We start from the raw sequence: 23177 nt of genomic DNA on the forward strand, positions 1-23177 counted from the left end.
CTGGTTTGAAAGTATCACAGGGCTACATTTTTTTTATGCTTAAGATGTCCAAAGGATTTAGTCTAATGCAGCAGTCATAGTTGCCCGCAGGTTGACCTATGTTTAGCCAAATAAGACAGATGAAAAGCAGCAGGACGACTGCACGATTAGCGGAGTTATATTCTCAGAAGTAGCATCTTTTTAGCAAATCTAAAAATATCCATCCGTGCGCCATTATAAAAACATATTCAAATACTTTATTACATTTCTTTTGAATCTATATGCACATTGAAACAAACAATTATAAAACATTGATTTGTTACAAGAATATAAAATGTGTCAGACAGGTTGCACATATACTAGCACTTAATGTAGAGATCTCAGAAATTCCTTCTGTACATGCCCCCTATTTATGCGAGGATATGGGTCAGTGCAGATGTGTTTGAGGCCATATTCATGTGTGTATGGTGTAGTCACTTCTCTTGTAAACTGCAGTACATCGTATTTTAGGGGTTTCTAATAGTTTGCTTCCACTGTGCTTAATGTAGAGTAGACAAATCTAATTGTACTTTTGAGAAAATATATAGAAGCATGTTTTGGTGCAATTTTCCTTTTCTTTGTGAAGTATTCTCTTTGCTATTTATTCTAGCATCAGACTATAAACTATATCTGACAATAGATGGAGTTTCTGTTAAAGTAGCTGCAAGTAGCCACTGGGCAACTGACATGCGAAAACGGCAGCGACTTTGTTTGGCTCAGTTTGCAAAATGACTTAAAAGCCACATGGTTTTGCAAGTAAAATAACTACAAAAATTCATCAATGGCCATATGATGTTACAAGAAAACAGCACATTTACATACAAAATCACGAGACCATTAAGTCAAATTGCAAATTATGCTGAACGGCACATCTGCTGCTCCATGTTGCCTTTGTCAAAAAGTGGTAACACATACCATAAGTAAAACATTAGTTGGCAGCCCCAATACTGGGAATTTACACCAACATAGCACTTCATGTAAACAAGGACATGAATGCTAGAGCCAAGACAATCTTGTGCCTTTGTAACTGCACTACAAGAAACTTCTTATTCTGCATTAAAAAACAAGCAACATTTTCCAGACATGTTCACTTAGCTTTTTACGCAATTATGGTCTATGAACGGATGTGCAGACATAATCCATATGAACAGATTCCGTGTAGCATCATAAATTATACCATGATAAAAAGCTTAAGGCATCTTACTACAATCATAATTTAACTTTAGTGCAAATAGGGACAAAACTATCACAGACAATAAAAAGGGCACATATTGACTTCAGGAAGTTACACATTTTAGGAAGGTCCATAAAATGATCACCAGCTGAAAAAATTAATTCAGTCCTTGTAGTTATGCTAAAACCTTGGATGACATTCAAAGGTCAAGAAAGTCTGACGTACGAAGCAGGTCGAGAAAACTCTTCTTCCGTTTCTGTGCAAGATTCACCGAATTGTACAGGAGCATTGAATATCCTGTCATCACCTCCTAAAGAGGATGAAAGCCCAATATCACAATCAATATGATGATCACTATACAAACATTTAACAAGGCTAGAGAGACAGTTTGGATACAACTGCTTATGATCCTTTTACAATGATAAAAACATAAATATATAAATTAAGTGTGGCAACCCTTCCTCCCCCTCCCCATGACAATCTTCTAGTAATGCCTTATAAAAGTGTAATGTTTTTATTTGTTGTGTAAACATTCGTCAACCAAACAAGGAAGTCAATATTCTGCACGTAGTACTCAGACTTTAGGGGTATGTTTCCACGCTGCGCACTTGTAGCGCTTTAGCTGCAGCGGAAACTCTGCTCCACCCAAAGCGCCGCCCTGTGGTACACGCAGTGATACCGCATGTGCTCATTGAACACATGCAGAATCACCGCATCCTATCCACAGACTGGGTTATTTATCTTGACGAGACTGAGCGTCTCCGCAAGATAAAGACATGCTGTGGTCTATAAAAACGTGCCGCATGTCCGTAATTTCGGGTGTGTCACCCGCGTCCCTGCACACATAGTGGAGACAGGTTTTCATAAAATCCCCTCCACTATGCTGTAACATCTGGATGCTGCGGATTGAACACTGTGGCTGTACGAAGCATTCAATCCGCAGCAGATCCTGAAAACATACACTATGTGGAGATATACCCCAATGTGTCCTGCAGGAAGTATTATTTGAACATGATTAACAGGCAAGTGAAAGTAAAATGTTCTCACCAGGAAAGGTGCACACAAGTTCCAGAGTCTGGGGCTGCTCATGGTCAGGGTGTAACCATTCCTGAGTAAAGAATGGAATGAGGATTTAGATAAAAGGGTTTGTACATTTGTATATATTTTGGAAGTGGAGGATGGGACAATGGCAGATACATTTCTTTTCTGAAATATCAGCATCCTGCAACTGTATAAAGATATTGATACAAATGGTGCCAGATTTACTAATCTTGTTGAATATTTAGAAATTATTAAGATTGGACAGATAGTGTGCCACATTTATTACAGTGGCTTATGTTGGATGAGAAGTTTGGTACATCTTTAGATACAGTACCTCTACACCATCCCTTAGTTTGCTTTTCTAAAACTTTTGTGCACGTGGCGCATCTTAAGCCATGCCCTTTTCTATACGTGCCATGCTCCCTTGACTAAAACAATAGCAGCGGTGCATGAGCTGTGACTCAATTTACACCACATTTTTTCAGTTGTATATCTGCCCCATTGAATTTAGTTTGCCACTGCCCTGCCTTACTCCACTGTCTACCAGAGGCAATTTTACTACTAGACAAACTCACCATTCCTGTAATGTTGTCATAGCACAGACAATGCGGTAGACTTCTACACCCCATCAATGCTATGCACAGGACTACACAAAGACTGAAGAATGATGCTACAAGCATAGCAATATTTGCCCCTCGAACAAGCTGACCAAGTATGAACTTCTAAGAAAAACAACAAGTACAATACAAATCATCATAATGTATGGAATCTCATGTGTTGGCATGTACAATCACATTTTGCTAAAATACTTATTTTCATTATGGACATTCGTATACAGCATTTAGATGATACACAAACTTAACTTCTTGGACTTGCAAACAGACTGTGGTCTACTAAATCTTAAAAACATGATTAAGGACTTACATTAGCTTTAAAACATACCCATTATCAAGGTTTGCTTAATGTTCATGATTAGGCAGTCTGTCATGCTTTATGTTCTCAAGTTCTTAAAGAAGTTATCCACTATGTAGGAGATGGAGATGGCATTGATACAGAGCTGCTGTTATTAAAGAGGCTGTCTACCACTTTTAAATTGATACTCTATCCTTAGGATAGGCCATCAATGTCTGATCGGCCAGGGTCCGACACCCTCTCTGATCAGATGTTATCGGTGGCGACAGAGGCCGCCGATCAAAAGTACTTACATGCAAAGCTGGCCATCTACTTGTACTGGCCGGATCAGGGTACTACATGTTTGCCTCCTGTAATTCGTATAAGAGCCGGATGTGTAGTACCTGCAGCGGCCACTACAAGTAGATGTCCAGCTCCACAAGTAAGTTCTTCTGGCCGGCAGTCACTGGTACCAATAACAGTTGATTGATGATGGTGCCAGACCCCGGCTGATCAGACATTGATGACCTATCCTCAGGATGTGAAAAAGTACTGGACAACCTCTTTAATAAAAGCAGCTCTGTATCAATGTAAAAATCCATCTCCTATATATATTCCATTTAAGAAAGTTATCCCACAAAATGTATTTACAACAGCAATTTGCTTGATTGTTTGTACGAGTCCCATAGACTTTGACACTCCATCCAATCTCCTCACCACCACAGTCATGCAGTATGGAGAAACTGCCATTGCAGGTGGCGGTAGAGGAGCACAGAGTGATCATATATGTATATATTAGTATCACTATCCAATGTCCAGATGATAAATGTGTTTCTTGGGATAAAACCTTAAACTGTAAAATAGGCCATAAAAGGCCTGATTGATTAAGACTGGTGTTGTGCACTCTAATGATGAGCGTGCTGAAGCAAATAGCACTCAATTAACAGGTTAATTCACAACTCATGGTCGCCTTTGCCAAAAGTGTTTCTGCAATCAAGGACTAGACTAACATTTTGGAGTAAGATATGCCAGGGTGGCTGTGCCATGCCCCAGAGCGCCTTTGACTTTGGCAAAACCGACATGAAAATATCAGAAGACACAAAATTCTTGACAAACTTTGTAATGCACAAAAATTTTGCAACATCTGAAGGCATTTTATGTTAGAAAACTGGCAAAAACATATTCATAAATCAAGTCCACAGACTTTATAATGGGTGTTGTTCTAACTACACCGAAGCATGTTGTGGTAGTGGCTATTAGATTTCTTTTTACAGCTACCAATATATAGGATGATTACTTCTTGTTGTTTTATGGTGAATGAACTAATAAACATCATGAAATATGCACCAGTACACTTACTGTGTGAACAATGTGAATAGGTGTATGAGAGAACACCTCATCGTCATCCTCTCCATATGACAGTGTTAAACACGCATAGACAATAATGATTAAGGTGGTGAAACAAGAAAAAACTGCAGACGCAATAAGTGTATTCACCTATGGATTATAAAAATGGTAAGTCAATAATATGCAGAAGAAGCAAACAAGGACATTATCAAAATAAACTGCACAATCTACTGAAATTCCAACAGATAATATGGTCTTACTAGAATAGGATTTTTCTTCTGGGATGAAAATAAAGCCAGTACACCAGGAACAGCCATGATCTGGAAACAGAAGATTATTTTAGTGATTTGTGAGCCATCACAGCATTTTCCTTTGAAAGTATGCTCACATGTTGGAAACAGCTAGCACGTGGACACCTTGAAAACGCTCATTTCTAATTTATAAAAAAAAATATATATATTTTTTTTATTGCTATGGGGTTTCATTAAAACATTTTTCCCTGTGTTTCTTCTATAACCTGTTCCACTGTCTATTGCTGGCTGAACTATGAGTTAACCAACAATCCAGTCAGATGGTTTTAAACTGTCAGAACAATTTTCTTCTGAGCTTCCGTAGACTGATTTAGCTCACCTTTTCATGTGGTCATAAACCAGGACAAAAGGAGCTCAGAAGGAAAATACTTTTCCAGGAAAAATGAGACCCATGGTTTATGCTTCAGAAAAGGGATCCAACTTATATTCAGGGCGCAGGAGCAACCTGAAGTTTGAAATAGACAAATTTGGAAAGAAAAATACCATTCCAGCCCATAGTGGGGCTCTAGTTTTCCCCAATGTAGATTCTTTACGAAAGGCTCCATCCATGAAGCCGCAAACGACAGATACACCAGCACATGCAATTTGAAGGATGCCTAGTACCACCATGCTCCGCTGGTTAAATATAAAATAACGATAACGATCCATGCCAAGAGGTTCTTATGATGCCCAGGATTCTCTTTCTTTCTATAAAAGGAAGAAGATTAATTAAAAAATCCTACATACAGAAAATATCCAAAATAATTTTTACACATAAAAGTCATCCTAACCATTGAGAAATCAGAGGTTGCATGTAAGGAAAGCAACATAGGCACACGTTAGAATACATTACCACTAGTGATGAACTCCAGTGCTCATCACTCGAGTTTGATTGGGTATGCACAGAGTATTGTGGATGCTAGAGAGAGATGTCCCCATGGCCATATATTTTGCGGCTAAGCTGCAAAACATGTGGGCGCAGGACTCAAAAACGTTACTCGAGCACCCTCGGCAAACTAGAGTAACGAGCACTTGCGCTCATCACCGATAACCACCCCTTCAAAACCAAATTGAACAGCCATTAGACATCACATTGGATGCATGCAACAGGACACCCTTACTTTTCTCAGACTACTACTGCTGACTTGCCTGCACAGCAATTACTGAGATTGGTCATGCTGTCTATATTTTATTAGATTTTACAGCAATTTAATAAACATTTAGCCCAATTTTCTTCTGTGCGCATATTATAATATGAAAACGTAAGGTTATCTATATCACTGCTATATGTTCCTTTCTCTCCTTAAAATCAGTGTTTTCAGGTTCCGATACCTTCAAAATTCATTGTGCAATGGATAATTCACATTCCCTTCCCACGCACACAAGTTTATAAATCAGAAAGGTGGCAAAAGAAAATAAAATTATAAAAAAAAAAAAAAAAAAAGGAAATATATGCATCCCTGCTGTTCTCTGTCCACTTTGCTTAGGTGGCAGGTATGGCCAGTAGTTCTGTCCTGCTGTCCAGTTACTCTTGTGGACATTTCCAGTATTGTTTAGGCCGGTCACTAAAGGCAGTTTTTTTTCTCACCAGCACAGAACCCGTTAGGTGTCATCTGAAAGGATCACTTTGGTACTAAATCAATAGAACAAAGAAAAACTTATATGCCGGTCACAAGACTCCTTCTCACATACTTTTTTTCCAGAGCTTTTCAACACCAATCTGCAGTCCTAACTCTGTAAGGCGCTACAGAACAAATCCCTTTAATGGCCGCTATGAAAACATGGCATAGGGTGTATCCAGGTATTAGTGTACCATATGTTTGTTTTATGGACAATTTATGAGCAAGACTGACTCACAACAGCTTTGGCATAATTTACATTAGGTGACAGCATTCCCTGTACATATCTATCAGTCTCATTTTTCTTATTAGTTCGAGTAATTTTGCAGCTATAAGGGGATGCAATGAAACTTCCCTCCCCCTCCGCCATTAACAAGGACTCAGCCCAACCTATACTAAAACTCCCCTCTCTTCTCTAGAGGGGCAGAATAAGCTTTGTTTCAATTCTGCAAGTAAAGAAGCTTATGGGTAAAGATTTATTGTGATATTGACTCATACACGCAAAAGCCGATGTTTGACATTTATAAGTATAACAGCGTATTAAAGTGTGCTTAAAGTTGGGCAATAACTTTATACATACACTATTAAAGACAGCAGGAGCAACAGAAGTGGTGCAACTGTGGAGAACATGTTTTGTGCTGCTATCCATCATGTAAAGCACCATTTACAGCATTATGGAACCCAATTCATTAATACTGGAGTTTTGCATTAGTCAGTCTTAATGAATGGACAACTAGTGTAATATGCTCCTAATTCATTAACAGGCAGACACCACTTAATGAATTACACACATCTTACAATCAGCGTATGCCTGTGCCAGAAATGGGTCAGGAACTGGAGTACATGTATGGTGTGATTTACACCAGTGGCTTCAATTTTGATGAATTTGCCAAGCGGACTTGGCAACACCCCATTCCAAGTCCACTCACTTTGTGAAGCTGGCCTGGACTGGCATAAAAACCATCAGAAGTCAACATTTTTGGGCAACTCTAAGTTGCGCACAAATTGAGACATTTAAAAGTATTTTACACCACAATTCTCACGTAAACACCTGGATGTCCTTTGTTTTCACCAGTAAGCACATGAATTCCACAGCCTGCTATATAGAAAAGTTGGACGGATCTCTCTGAAGAGCCATCTTCAGCACAAGGGAGTAGAATAGTATTTTCACATGTGGTAGACCTGCTGCTGAAAGTGTCTGAAACTGTACATCAGTTCCTTTAAACCCTTCCCAACAGGACGATTTCTCATTTTTTCTATTCTACTGGATGAATTGGAAACCAAAAAAGCAAAAATCTCAACTAAAAAGTTATGAAATTGGGGCCCTTTCCACTTCATGGACATTGTGTTACACCCTCTCAGAATATGGATCGGAATCTACAAAGAGATGTTGTGCTGCCTGGCAAAATTTAAAATTTGAACAGGTGATTCCCTTATTTTCTTCCTTAAATTGGTCAGATTGATGGAATTTTTCTCATAAGTTGGATAAATAAATGCTGCTCTATAGTTTTGGGATGTCATAATGCAAAAGAGAAGTTTAAGGAGGGTAATGGGATTGTTTCAGTTAGTTTATGTATTTATAGAGTTCAACTGTTATTCATTGTCTTATTAAGGGAATAGAAGAATCCAGGATCTCTCTAAACAGAAAGATAGTGAGGAAACACTTAGCTAACCTAAATGAATTCAAGTCTCCAGGTCCAGATGAATTACACCCTAGAGTACTGAAGGAGATAGCAGAAGAAATTTTTGAACCCCTCTCCATAATCTTTGAAAATTCTTGGAGAACAGGAGAAGTCCCAGAAGACTTGAGAAGAGCAAATTTTGTTCCCATCTTCAAAAAAGGGGAAGGTGGTGGACCCAGGCAACTATAGGCCGGTGAGTCTGACTTCTATACCAGGAAAGATCTTTGAACAAATTATTAAACAACATGTATGCAAGTACCTGGATAAGAATGAAGTGATTAAACAGTCAACATGGGTTTGTAACTAATAAGTCATTTCAGACTAACTTAATTTCCTTCTATGACAATCACTGATTGGGTGGATAAACGAAATGCTGTAGCTATAGTACATCTTGACTTCATCAAATCATTTGACAAAGTATCTTACACAATCCTTATTGAAAAAAATGGCTAATTATGGAATGGACAAGGCAACTGTTAGGTGGATTCATAACCATCTCAGTGATCAGACCTAAAGAGTGGTCGTAAATGGCTGCACATCCAGTTGGAAGAATGTCTCAAGTGGGGTACCACAAGGCTCTGTCATGGGCCCTGTATTTTTCAACATCTTTATCAACAATTTAGATGAAGGAATTGAGGGTAAACTGATTAAATTTGATGATGACACAAAGCTAGGAGTGATAGCTAATACTAGAGAAGAGAGAGAGGATTCAAAAAGAGATTATATATATATATATATATATACACACACATACACACACACACTAGAGCAGTGGGCAGCAACTAACAGAATGGTTTTTAACGGAAAAATGCAAAGTACTACATCTGGGCAATAAAAATGAAAAAAAAAAGCATATACAGAATAGGAGAAACAGCACATGTGAAAAGACTTTGGTATACTAACAGATCACAGACTGAATATGAGTCAGCAGTGTGATGCAGCAGCAAAAAAGGCAAATGCAAGTCTAGGATGTATTAACAGAAGCATACAGTCTAGATCACGTGAAGTCATTATTGCCCTCTACTGTGTCCAGTTTTGGACGCCACATTTTAAAAAAAAAAAACAACAAACTGGAGCAAGTTCAGAAAAGAGTGACAAGAATGGTGACCGGTCTGCAAACCCTGTCTTATGAGGAAAGGTTGCAGGAGTTGGGAATGTTTAGCTTGCAGAAGAGAAGACTGAGAGGAGACTTAATAGCTGTCTACAAATACAGTGGGGAAAAAAAGTATTTAGTCAGTCAGCAATAGTGCAAGTTCCACCACTTAAAAAGATGAGAGGCATCTGTAATTTACATCATAGGTAGACCTCAACTATGGGAGACAAACTGAGAAAAAAAAAAATCCAGAAAATCACATTGTCTGTTTTTTTTTTCATTTTATTTGCATATTATGGTGGAAAATAAGTATTTGGTCAGAAACAAAATTTCATCTCAATACTTTGTGATATATCCTTTGTTGGCAATGACAGAGGTCAAACGTTTTCTGTAAGTCTTCACAAGGTTGCCACACACTGTTGTTGGTATGTTGGCCCATTCCTTCCTTCAGATCTCCTCTAGAGCAGTGATGTTTTTGGCTTTTCGCTTGGCAACACGGACTTTCAACTCCCTCCAAAGGTTTTCTATAGGGTTGAGATCTGGAGACTGGCTAGGCCACTCCAGGACCTTGAAATGCTTCTTACGAAGCCACTCCTTCGTTGCCCTGGCGGTGTGCTTTGGATCATTGTCATGTTGAAAGACCCAGCCACGTTTCATCTTCAATGCCCTTGCTGATGGAAGGAGGTTTGCACTCAAAATCTCACGATACATGGCCCCATTCATTCTTTCATGTACCCGGATCAGTCGTCCTGGCCCCTTTGCAGAGAAACAGCCCCAAAGCATGATGTTTCCACCACCATGCTTTACAGTAGGTATGGTGTTTGATGGATGCAACTCAGTATTCTTTTTCCTCCAAACACGACAAGTTGTGTTTCTACTAAACAGTTCCAGTTTGGTTTCATCAGACCATAGGACATTCTCCCAAAACTCCTCTGAATCATCCAAATGCTCTCTAGCAAACTTCAGACGGGCCCGGACATGTACAGGCTTAAGCAGTGGGACACGTCTGGCACTGCAGGATCTGAGTCCATGGTGGTGTAGTGTGATACTTATGGTAGGCCTTGTTACATTGGTCCCAGCTCTCTGCAGTTCATTCACTAGGTCCCCCCGCGTGGTTCTGGGATTTTTGCTCACCGTTCTTGTGATCATTCTGACCCCACGGGGAGGGATTTTGCGTGGAGCACTAGATCGAGGGAGATTATCAGTGGTCTTGTATGTCTTCCATTTTCTAATTATTGCTCCCACAGTTGATTTCTTCACTCCAAGCTGGTTGGCTATTGCAGATTCAGTCTTCCCAGCCTGGTGCAGGGCTACAATTTTGTTTCTGGTGTCCTTTGACAGCTCTTTGGTCTTCACCATAGTGGAGTTTGGAGTCAGACTGTTTGAGGGTGTGCACAGGTGTCTTTTTATACTGATAACAAGTTTAAACAGGTGCCATTACTACAGGTAATGAGTGGAGGAAAGAGGAGACTCTTAAAGAAGAAGTTACAGGTCTGTGAGAGCCAGAAATCTTGATTGCTTGTTTCTGACCAAATACTTATTTTCCACCATAATATGCAAATAAAATGAAAAAAAAAACAGACAATGTGATTTTCTGGATTTTTTTTTCTCAGTTTGTCTCCCATAGTTGAGGTCTACCTATGATGTAAATTACAGCCGCCTCTCATCTTTTTAAGTGGTGGAACTTGCACTATTGCTGACTGACTAAATACTTTTTTTCCCCACTGTATCTCAAGGGCTGTCACATTGTAGAAGGATCATCTTTATTCTCATTTGCACAAGTAAAGACTAGAAGCAATGGGATGAAACTGAATGGGAGGAGACAGATTAGATATTAGAAAAAACTTTTTGACAGTTAAGAGTGATCAATGAGTGGAACAGGCTGCCACGAGAGGTGGCAAGTTCTCCTTCAATAGAAGTCTTCAAACAGAGGCTGGACAGACATCTGTCTAGGATGATTTAGCGAATCCTGCTTTGAGCAGGGGGTTGGACCAGATGGCCCAGGAGGTCCCCAACTCTACAATTCTATGGAATAAGAATATATGATAGTACCATACTGATGATGTTCTATAGCAGGGGTTGGCAATTAATTTTCTGAAGACGTCAAACGATGGACAGTGACTGTTGTAGGCCAACAAACCGAACTTAATTCTGTTATTGTTTTATATGCTTATTGCTTAATATTCATAAAATAGTAAATTAATTATGTTGCTAGCTGCAACTGATAGTACATGTTATGATAGGGCTTATTGTAACCTGCATTCTTGCCTGTAGCAGTTAATCAAAACCATATAATGTACTGCTTTTCATAAATCATACGGCTCCTTTTAATCAGCTCTTGTACCTTGATGAACAACTCCCACATTGATGTCCCCACACAGCCCACCAAGCAGTATCATGTCGCCAGTTTCCTACTAGTACCGAAATAAAATTAAAAAAGTATATACTCACCTATCCTCATTTTCCCAATGCTTTGCTCCTGTCTGAGCAGTATACTGGGCTCTGCACATCTGGCACAACGTAGTGACATCATAGCTCTCAGACACACAGACTCAATGGTGGAACAGGGCATTGACGGATTCCTGTTCCCTCCTTTTATTCACTGTTATCTGCATCCCATGGATGAAGTTACAAATAATATTGAGACATCGGGCAGCTGCATCGTCCAGGTCCATGTGCCAGACAGGAACATACAAAGAGCCACAGGTGACTCACAAACCACACGGTATTCAGTCTAGACCAGACCTGAGCTAAATGGTAATGCATTACTTGGACAACCCCTTCTTAAACTAAATGTTGGGCCTCAATAAAATAAAGCCTATACTCACCTCCCGTGCCCCGACACCATTCCCATGGTGTCTGCACTCACTCTCCCCAGGGCTGCGATGTGGTGGAAAGACACGTGGTGCCCGGCGCCCAATCAGCACCACTGTCTCCACCTTCATACGAACTAAACATGAAAAGGAAAACTGGACTGCAGCTCATCCCGGACTTCCTCTTCAAGTTCAATTTGTCTGAAGGCAGAGACAGTGATGCCAGCGCTGATTGGGTGCCAGGAACTACGTGTCATGCCACTATATCAGAGCCCTGGGGAGAGCGAGTGCAGACACTGCTGGAATGAAGCAGGCACGGGAGGAGAGTATAGGCTATTATTTTATCAAGGAAGAACATTCAACTAATAAGTCATGTCCGACTAACTTAATTTCCTTCTATGACAGAATCACTGACTGGGTGGATCAGGGAAATGCTGTAGATATAGTATATCTTGACTTCAGCAAAGCATTTGACAAAGTATCTCACACAATCCTTATTGAAAAAATGACCAAGTATGGAATGGAAGTGGACAAGGCAACTGTTAGGTGGATTCATAACTGGTTTAGCGATCGGACCCAAAGAGTGGGCGTAAATGGCTGCACGTCCAGTTGGAAGAATGTCTCAAGTGGGGTACCACAGGGCTCTGTCCTGGGCCCTGGATTGTTCAACATCTTTATCAATGATTTAGATGAAGAAATTGAGGGTAAACTTAAATGTGCTGATGATACAAAACTAGGAAGGATAGCTAATACTAGAGAAGAGAGAGAGAGGATTCAAAAAGATATAAGTAAACTGGAGCAGTGAGCAGCAACTAACAGAATGGTTTTTAACAAGGAAAAATGCAAAGTACTACATCTGGGCAATAAAAATGCATATACAGAATGGGAGGAATAGAGCCAAGCAACAGCACATGTGAAAAAGACTTGGGTATACCAATAGATCACAGACTGAACATGAGCCAACAGTGTGAGGCAGTAGCAAAAAAGGAAAATACAATTCTAGGATGTATTAACAGAAGCATACATACAGTCTAGATCACGTGATGTCATTACCCCCTCTACACCTCTTTGGTCAGACCTCATCTGGAATACTGTGTCCAGTTTTGGGCACCACATTTTAAAAAAAACACATCAGCAAACTGGAGCAAGTTCAGAGAAGAGCGACCAGAATGGTGACTGGTCTGCAAACCCTGTCCTATGAGGAATGGATGCAGGATTTGATAATGTTTAGGCTGGTTTCACATTAGCGCATTTTCAGCGCGCGCACGGCCGGGGGTAGCTCCGCCCCCGATCCGGCTCTCTGCCCGGCGTGCCCGCCCCTTCCTTGTAGCGCCGCCTCCTAGCGGACAGCGCACCCTATCTTTAGCATAGGGTGCGCCGATCGTGCGCAGGCCGTGCGCTAGTTGCGCTTTGACCTGCGCTGCGCACTTTTGACGGTGCGCCGTGCGCGCCAAAATCCGAAAAGTTTGATTTTGGCGCGCACGGCGCACCGTCAAAAGTGCGCAGCGCAGGTCAAAGCGCAACTAGCGCACGGCCTGCGCACGATCGGCGCACCCTATGCTAAAGATAGGGTGCGCCGATCGCAGGCGCCGCTGTCCGCTAGGAGGCGGCGCTACAAGGAAGGGGCGGGCACGCCGGGCAGAGAGCCGGATCGGGGGCGGAGCTACCCCCGGCCGTGCGCGTGCTGAAAATGCGCTAATGTGAAACCAGCCTTAGCTTGCAACAGAGAAGACTGAGAGGAGACTTAAAGGGAATCGGTCACCCTATTTTTCACCTTTCAGCTGCCAGCACCGCCATCAAGGGCTTGTCTACAGCATTCTGTAATGCTGTAGATAAGCCCCCGATGTAACCTCTAAGATAAGAAAAGATTATTATTATTATTATTATAAGAAAAAGGAGTTAAGGCCCCGTCACACATAGCGACTCACCAGCGATCCCAACAACGATATGAACTTGTCAGGATCGCTGGTGTGTCGCTACATGATCGCTGGTGAGCTGCCAAACAGGCATATCTCAGCAGCGATCAGGACAGCGACGACGCGAGTAACAAGCGACACACGTCGCTTAGTCACCCCCAGTGTACGTTAGATACCAGCGCGTTGGCGCTTAGTAACCCACTGTTTACCAGCTCCCTGCACCAGCGCGCTGGAATCTTACACTGTGGGTTTCTAAGCGCAACTTAGAAACCTGATGCTTACCAGCTCGCTGGTCTCCCGCCTGCCACACGCAGCGATGCGTGCTGGCCAGCGGTAGACCAACAATCAAAAAAAAAAAAAAAAAAAAAAAATTGTCCAGGCCACTCGAGCACGATCAGCGATACCTGGCAGAGGGGGGTGGGGGTCGGTCGCTGATAAGAGTCACACACAGCGATATCGCTGGTGATATTGCTGTTGCGTCACAAAACCTGTGACTCAGCAGCGATCTCGCTGTGTGTGACGGGGGCTTTAGATTATACTCACCCAGGGGTTGTCCGGTCTTGGTCCGATGGGTGTTGCAGTCCGGCACCTCTCATCTTCTAACGGTGACATCTTCCTCTTTGCTGCCTGTCGTGGCTCCTGCGCAGGCGCACTACTCTGCCCTGTTGTGGGCAGAGCAGAATACTGCAGTGAGCAGACGCCAGACCTCTCTCGGCGCCTGCGCACTGCAGGACTCTGCTCTGCCTTCAACAGGGCAGAGCAGTGTGTGTGCAGGAGCCACGACAGGCAGCAAAGAAGAGGACGTCACCGTTAGAAGATGGGAGGCGCCGAACGGGACGACGACACTCATGGGACCAAACGCCAGGGTGAGTATACGCTAACTCTTTTTTCTTATCTTTCAGGTTACATCGGGGGGCTTATCTACAGCATTACAGAATGCTGTAGATATGCTCCTGATGGCGGTGCCAGCAGCTGATAGGCGGAAAATAGGGTGACAGATTCCCTTTAATAGCCGTCTACAAATATCTCAAGGGCTGTCACATTGTAGAAGGATCATCTTTATTCTCATTTGCACAAGGAAAGACTAGAAGCAATGGGAAGAATTAGATATTAGAAAAAAAACTTGACAGTTAGGGTGATCAATGAGTGGAACAGGCTGCCACGAGAGGTGACGAGTTCTCCTTCAATGGAAGTATTCAAACAGAGGCTGCAAAGCCATCTGTCTGGGATGATTTAGTGAATCCTGCTTTGAGCAGGGGGTTGGCCCAGATGACCCTGGAGGTCCCTTCCAACTCTACCATTCTATGATTTAGTTTAAGAAATGGTTGTACCCCTTTAAAGGTACAGTGGCATCCAAAAGTTTAGGCACCCCTGGTCAAAATTACTGTTATTGTGAACAGTTAAGCAAGTTGAAGAGAAAATGAGCTCTAAAAGGCCTAAAGTTAAAGATGACACTTGTTTTGTATTTTAGGCTAAAAAGTAATACATATTGTAATTTTTTCACATTTTAAAAATTACAAAGAGAAAAATGGTCCGATGCTAAAGTTTGGGCACCTTTGGAGATTTGTGTGCTCAGATAACTTTGACCAAGGTTTCAGACCTTAATTAGCCTGTAAGGGATATGGCTTGTTCACCCTCAATGTTAGGAAAGGCCAGCTGATACAGATTCCACAGGTTTAGAAACACATAGCCTCCTCTAACCTTGTGCGAAAAAACAGCCACCATGGGTTCTTTTAAGCAGCTGCCTAGCACTCTGAAAATGAAAATGGTGGAGGCCCACAAAGCTGGAGAAGGCTATAAGATAGCAAAGCGTTTTCAAGTTGTCCTTTCTTCAGTTCAATATGTAATTCAGAAATAGCAGTTTACAGGAACAGTGGAGTGTTATGAATGAGTCACCGTAGGAGGCAAAAACAGAAATACTAGCTAAGTCCAGAAAACCAGAGAAGTTGGCAGCTATTGGATTACAGACCCCTGAACCGATCAACAACTAGCAGTAGCCGTGGGGGGGTTCCTACGGTGCCCTAGACCCCTCGATCACAGCCGGAGAACTACATAGCCTAAAGACAGAAAGGGAAATCTAAACTGCCCCAGAGCAGACCCCAAAGCAATAGGCAGCCCCCAACATATAATGACGGTGAAGCAAGATGAAAAAACACTCACACAGATAGAAAGATAGGCTGAGCAAATGATGGGGCCCAAGCTAACTAAATAATAGGAAAGGACAGAAAAGCTGCTGTCTGCAATCCACCAAAACCCTATCAAAACAAGAGCCAACAGACTGATAGGGAAAAAAGCCCTGAAGACGCTAGGCTTCAAAAAGACTATCAGTACTCAGGTATTTTCTGAAGACGAGCAAAAAGGAATTCAGCTCACCCCAGCAGGGAATGGCAGAAATCCAGAAAAACAAGGCAAAAACAAAACCAAAACACAAATGCAAAAAGCAGAGCAGAAAACTTAGCTTTTGAGGAGCAGGAATCAGACTGGTCTCCTAGAATCCCTCAGAGAGATCACCAGCAAGGCAGAAGGGTGCCAGCTGCCTTATATCCAGTCAGCAATTTCAGTCACCATCATCCTGCTCAGGTGCTTGGTAATCAGCCTCACTACCTTCCTTCACCAGAAGAGGGAGTTCATCAGATCTCATTGGTGAAGGGGAAAATGAACTCACAACAATGGAGGTCAAGATAAGGTCTGGAAGGCCAAACAAAATTTCAGAGAGCTGCTTGTAGGATTGCTAGAAAGGCATATCAGAACCCCCACTTGACTGCAAAAGACCTTCAGAAAGATTTAGCAGATTCTGGAGATGCGGTAATTGTTCTACTGTTCAGAGACACCTTATCAAATATGGCCTTCATGGAAGAGTCATCAGAAGAAAACCTCTCCTGCACCCTCACCATAAAATTTAGCATCAGAGGTATGCAAAAGAACATCTAAAAAAGCCCAATGCATTTTAGAAACAAGTCCTGTGAATCGTTGAAGTTAAAATAAAACTCTTTGGTCGCAATGATCAAAGGTATGTGCAGAGAAAAAATTGCATAGAATTTCAGGAAAAGAACATCTCTCCAACCATTAAGCATGGGGATGGATCAATCATGCTTTGGAGTTGTGTTGCAGACAATGGCACAGGGAACATTTCACAGGTAGAGGGAAGAATGGAGTCAATGAAATTTCAACAAATTCTTGATGCAAACAACACCATGTGTAAAAAAGTTGAATTTGAAATCAGGATGGCTTCTACAAATGGATAATGATCACACACATCAAAATCCACAATAGACTACCTCAAAAGGCGATAGCTAGAGGTTTTTCAATGGCTCTCACAGTCCCCCGATTCGATCATCATTGAAAATCTGTGGCTAGTCCTCAAAATAGCAGTGCATGCAAGACGACCCAGGAATCTCACAGAAATGGAAGAATTTTCCAAGGAAGAATGGATGAAAATCCATCAAACAAGAATTGAAAGACTCTTGGCTGGCTACTAAAAGCGTTTACAAGCTGTGATATTTTAAAAGGGAGTGCTACTAGGTACTAACTATGCAGTGTGCCCAAACTTTTGCATTGGCCTATTTTCCTTATTGTAATTTTTAAAATGTAAAAAAATGACAATATATAATTTTTTTGGCCTAAAATACAGAGAAAATGTGTCATCTTTAACTTTAGCCCTTTTAGAGATCATTCCATCTTCAACTTGCTTAACTGGTCACAATAACAGTAATTTTGACCAGGGGTGCCCACCTTTTAAATGCCACTGTATGGGTTAAGTTTTTTTATTATTTTTTTTTTTTTTTAAACCCTTAGGCGACTTGAACTTGCAATAGTTTGATTGCTTCTAATATATACTGCAATATATTGACATTGCAATATGTAGTAAAAATCTCATGTGAAACTGTGGCTGGGCTTCAGAGTGGTACATAGCTGCGTGTGCTTTGTCTACAGACAGTCCATGTTTTGATAAAGTTAGTTTCATTCACCAAAAATGCTGCAAAACCTTTTTGCAGCGGTTTTTCACTCATTACTTTCTATGGGTGAAAGAGAATTCCGAATTAACAAACAGTTGTTTTTTTTTTAATAAAAAGTGGTTGCATAAGATTTCTGAAATTTGTTGGCTGGTGTTGTAATCAAGCAGTTTTTAATTTACATTAAAATGCTGGGGAAAAAAAGCAAAAACGTCTGGTCTTGATGAATCACAGACAATGCGTATAAATTTGGCACTTTATACTCTAGCGCACATACATAGGAAACGGCAATCTTCACTCTTGGCTCAGAAACTGCCTGTGTGACACCAGCCTTGCGCTGGCCACATGCATTAGGCCCTATCACGTCTGTGTTTACAGTACGTGTGGCATCTGTTTTTTTCATGGATGTCATATGTACCCATTTATACCTATGCTGCTATGCCCAGGTCTGTGTTTTTACATGGACTGTGCATCCATGTAAATCTCATGAAGACAGGTCCGTTTTTTTCCAGCAGCATGGATGGCCACGGCCAATACAAGTCTATGGGTCTGTGAAGTACACACATTCAGCACATGGATGGCATTAAGGTACCATCCGTGTGCTGTATGTGTTTGATAATGCAAAGTATAGGAGAAGCTCGGTAATTTTGGTCATTCTTTATCCATACCAGAAAAACAGATGACACCAGTACTGGTTTTTTGGGTTCCGATCTTACAGAGCCGTGTGAAGGGGCCTTACATTGCCAGCGTATGGACTGCGAGCTCAGTCTCCAGGCAAACGCTTACCTTCCCACTGAACAACAGGATCAGGCCATGACATTCCAATTGCCTAAACCTTATGTCCCCCAATTATCTGTCAGGGCACAGTCCATAGACCCCTATACATATTACATGGTATGTCAAGCCCACCCAAATCAGCGGTTTTAGCCAAAAGGTTATGTAGTGTGTATGGGGTCGTAGGCTGCTGTCACATGCTCCGCATGGCGACTTGTGCTATGTATGCCATTACCCCCCCCCCCCCCCCGTTCCCCTATAGGAAAAAAAAAAAAAAAGTTATCGTACAAAATAAACCCGTCTGTAGCGCAGCATTTGTGGGAGAAAAGTGTGTTAGGCTGTGTGCACACAGCAGTTTTTTAGTGGATTTGCCAATAAATCCGCTATAAAAACGCTAAAAATAAGCTTCCCATTCATTTTTCAATTTTTATTCGTATTGATGCATTTTTTAACGCGAAAAACCGCTTTGTGGTAAAAAACGCAGCATGCTCATTAATTTTGCGGATTTTTCCGCATTTCTGGCTATTTCAATGAGTCTGGAACCGCGCAGAAAAAAAAACGCATAAAATCGCACATTTTTTGCGCAAAAACCACACAGAAAATGCGCAGATAAAAAAAAATGCACGTTTAAGAAGAAATTTTCTGCTACGTGTGGTAAAGTCTGAAGACATTGTGTGCAGGCCATTGTATACCAACATGGCGCACAGCCCAGAGCACAAGGAGAAAACAGACGCACATGGGCCTCCCAACACCAAACACAGGTGTGCACAGTCACATTACACACCTGAGACAATTCCCTACAGCCCCATACAACCCTGCAGACACATGCCGTCTGTGTACGTCTCCCCGCAGCGTGTAACAGATAGGACCGTGACCACGGTACAAAGCAGGAAGGAAAAGACACAAAGAAATCACAGGGCGCAGACTGCTCACAGGACACACAGCGTCAATCAGGAGCGACATTTACCTGTCTCACCGCGTCCTGTGCAGCGTCCCGGCATCAGACACCTTCCTCTGCAGACAGTGCACTGCACTCAGGGAATACCACAGGATTACCTCTACCTGTTAAACACATGCTGGGAAACACCCCCCGACAGGTGAATGGAGCCTCCCCGGTCCGTACCTGTGTCCTACAGCAGGGCGCCTCCCACTGTGTGTGCGGGTGTGAAAGGGTCAGGGATCGAGCCCTAGCTTCTGTTTAGCACGGAAACTGAAATGAAATAAGTGATCGAGTAGACTCAAATATAATATACGTGGGATAGAGTGGGGGTGATATAAAGATGCCAGTTATATAGAGTATACAGAGGGTTGATATAAAACTAGTGCATGTAATACAGAGGGATATTATGCCAGTTAGGGTGGTTTCACATTAGCGTTTCAGGGCGCAGCGACGGCCTGCTCACAGCCGCCGCTAAGCCCCGCCCCCTGCCGCGCCTCCTCCGGTAGCTCCGCCTACGGTCGCATGACGCTGCATGCGTCCTGCGTCCCCTATCTTTATCACTGGGGACGCAGGCCGTGCGCAGTATGCGTTTGGCGGCACATGCGTCCTTTTGACGGTGCACCGAGAGCAACCAAGTTGCAACAGGTTGGGTTTGGCGCTGGTCGGCGCACCGTCAAAAGGACGCATGCGCCGCCAAACGCATACTGCGCACGGCCTGCGTCCCCAGTGATAAAGATAGGGGACGCATGCAGCGTTATGCGACCGTAGGCGGAGCTACCGGAGGAGGCGTGTCAGGGGCGGGGCTTAGCGGCGGCCGTGCGCAGGCTGTTGCTGCGCCCTGAAACGCTAATGTGAAACCACCCTTACATGTACACAAGGGATGATGACTGGTATATATAGATATTTTATATCAATCTATATACTCACACCTCTGTATTCTAATCATCGTTACCTCACCCCTCTGTATTACGTCACCTTTGTATCATATGTATAACTAGTGCATGTAATACACAGTGGTGATATCAGGATGACTGTTACTTGTAACACAGCCCCATAGAGTATAATGCAGCCCCAATAACTGTAATGCAGCCCACTATAGTATAACTAAGCCCCTAGAGCATACTGCAGCCCCATAGAGTGTAATTCAGCTCCACAGAGTATAACACAGCCCTCAGAGTATAACGGGCATATGGGCAGCACGGTGGCTCAGTGGATAGCACTGCAGCGCTGGGGTCCTGGGTTTAAATCTCCCCAAGGACAACATCTGCAAGGAGTCTGTATGTTCTCCCCTTGAGAAAGCTTCCTGTCTGATGCTGCTAACCCTCCAACTAATATACTGGTAAGCGTTATTTCTCTGCATCTATTTATCCTATTTTTGGACTGTTTTGTCACAATTACTGCTACTGTTGAATATCTTATTAGATAAGCGCTCTCTGTTTACTGTTGGCGGGTGCACGGCATCGGTGATCCTTCAGCATTATCCTTGTGCACTTCACCTTGTGTTTTTATTGTCTATATTTGTTATTCCCTTTTGTATAATTAATAATAAAGTATCTTTTTACCTATGTACTCTTTTTTTTCTCCGTATTTCATTCCCATAGAGTATAATGCACCCTCATAGAGTATAATGCACCCTCATAGAGTATAATGCACCCCATGTTACTCCAGTATTATGGCCAACACGTACTCACTGATTTAAAAATAAATACATACTCACCTTTCCCCTTTGCCCTGCTTCATCCGTATCTGCAGTGCATCTACTCAGCAGTGCTTAAGAAGAAGTGGGGGAATGATGGGAGAGGGAGCGTCACCTGACGCTGTCTCTTCCATCATTCATTTCAACTGTAAGGGCATCTATTATGCTGATAAAGATGAATGCGTGATGCAGAGGGACAGAGATGGCGCTGGCACCAGGCCCCTTGAGTCACAGCCTCCATAGCTTAGGGAGTGGGGGCCCTGGGCAAATGCCTAGTTTTCCTGCTCCTAATATCGGCCCTGCTGTTAACATAAGTACAGATGTAGTTAACCATAATAGGGTTGCAATTTTTATTTTTACTTCAATGCATGTATGTTGGACCAATTGCAATTGGGTTTCAATACAAATTTTTGCACCGTTTTGCTTTTATACAGTTGTGGCCAAAAGTATTGACACCCCTGCAATTCTGTCGGATAATACTCAGTTTCTTCCTGAAAATGATTGCAAACACAAATTCTTTGTTATTATCTTCATTTAATTTGTCTTAAATGAAAAAACACAAAAAGAATTGTCCTAAAGCCAAATTGGATATAATTCCACACCAAACATAAAAAGAGGGTGGACAAAAGTATTGGCACTGTTCAAAAAATCATGTGATGCTTCTCTAATTTGTGTAATTAACAGCACCTGTAACTTACCTGTGGCACCTAACAGGTGTTGGCAATAACTAAATCACACTTGCAGCCAGTTGACATGGATTAAAGTTGACTCAACCTCTGTCCTGTGTCCTTGTGTGTACCACATTGAGCATGGAGAAAAGAAAGACCAAAGAACTGTCTGAGGACTTGAGAAACCAAATTGTGAGGAAGCATGAGCAATCTCAAGGCTACAAGTCCATCGCCAAAGACCTGAATGTTCCTGTGTCTACCGTGCGCAGTGTCATCAAGAAGTTTAAAGCCCATGTCACTGTGGCTAACCTCTCTAGATGTGGACGGAAAAGAAAAATCGACAAGAGCTTTCAACGCAAGATTGTGCGGATGTTGGATAAAGAACCTCGACTAACATCCAAACAAGTTCAAGCTGCCCTGCACAACTGTACAACAGTGTCAACCCGTACTATCCGTCGGCATCTGAATGAAAAGGGACTGTATGGTAGGAGACCCAGGAAGACCCCACTTCTTACCCCGAGACATAAAAAAGCCAGGCTGGAGTTTGCCAAAACTTACCTGAAAATGCCTAAAACGTTTTGGAAGAATGTTCTCTGGTCAGATGAGACAAAAGTAGAGCTTTTTGGGCAAAGGCATCAACATAGAGTTTACAGGAGAAAAAAAGAGGCATTCAAAGAAAAGAACACGGTCCCTACAGTCAAACATGGCGGAGGTTCCCTGATGTTTTGGGGTTGCTTTGCTGCCTCTGGCACTGGACTGCTTGACCGTGTGCATGGCATTATGAAGTCTGAAGACTACCAACAAATTTTGCAGCATAATGTAGGGCCCAGTGTGAGAAAGATGGGCCTCCTTCAGAGGTCATGGATCTTCCAGCAGGACAATAATCCAAAACACACTTCAAAAAGCACTAGAAAATGGTTTGAGAGAAAGCACTGGAGACTTCTAAGGTGGCCAGCAATGAGTCCAGACCTGAATCCCATAGAACACCTGTGGAGAGATCTAAAAATGGCAGTTTGGAGAAGGCACCCTTCAAATATCAGGGACCTGGAGCAGTTTGCCAAAGAAGAATGGTCTAAAATTCTAGCAGAGCATTGTAAGAAACTCATTGATGGTTACCAGAAGCGGTTGGTCGCAGTTATTTTGGCAAAAGGTTGTGCAACCAAGTATTAGGCTGAGGGTGCCAATACTTTTGTCTGGCCCATTTTTGGAGTTTTGTGTGAAATGATCAATGTTTTGCTTTTTTGCTTCATTCTCTTTTGTGT

At 42.3% G+C, this 23177-nt stretch overlaps 1 protein-coding gene across 3 annotated transcripts; it reads right to left on the reverse strand.

The window, feature by feature from the left end:
- Nucleotides 1-213: 213 nt before the first annotated feature.
- LOC141086246 (uncharacterized) lies at nucleotides 214-19753 on the reverse strand. Of its 3 annotated transcripts, none has more exons than XM_073572121.1 (7): nucleotides 19735-19753; nucleotides 5266-5469; nucleotides 4732-4791; nucleotides 4484-4621; nucleotides 2809-2955; nucleotides 2240-2300; nucleotides 214-1502 (listed from the first exon to the last, which is right to left on the reverse strand). In XM_073572121.1, exons 2-7 carry the CDS (start codon nucleotides 5428-5430, stop codon nucleotides 1399-1401), a joined length of 675 nt encoding a protein of 224 aa, XP_073428222.1. In that variant the 5' UTR covers nucleotides 5431-5469; nucleotides 19735-19753; the 3' UTR covers nucleotides 214-1398. The 3 variants fall into 3 exon arrangements, with proteins under 3 accessions (XP_073428222.1, XP_073428220.1, XP_073428221.1); XM_073572119.1 differs by lacking the exon at nucleotides 19735-19753 and adding an exon at nucleotides 19579-19728; XM_073572120.1 differs by lacking the exon at nucleotides 19735-19753 and adding an exon at nucleotides 19396-19416.
- Nucleotides 19754-23177: the final 3424 nt, after the last annotated feature.

This window comes from Dendrobates tinctorius, unplaced genomic scaffold (genome assembly GCF_039654945.1).
Source record: "Dendrobates tinctorius isolate UK_male_01 unplaced genomic scaffold, ASM3965494v1 ptg000030l, whole genome shotgun sequence".
NCBI classification, from domain to species: domain Eukaryota; kingdom Metazoa; phylum Chordata; class Amphibia; order Anura; family Dendrobatidae; genus Dendrobates; species Dendrobates tinctorius.

Coding starts and splice junctions, on each gene's coding strand:
- LOC141086246 (XM_073572121.1), bottom strand. CDS start 5,430: ATGGATCGTTATCGTTATTTTATATTTAACCAGCGGAGCATGGTGGTA. Junction 4,622..4,731: donor AGAAGAAAAATCCTATTCTA/GTAAGACCATAT, acceptor TATAATCCATAG/GTGAATACACTTATTGCGTC. Junction 1,503..2,239: donor ACTTGTGTGCACCTTTCCTG/GTGAGAACATTT, acceptor CATCCTCTTTAG/GAGGTGATGACAGGATATTC.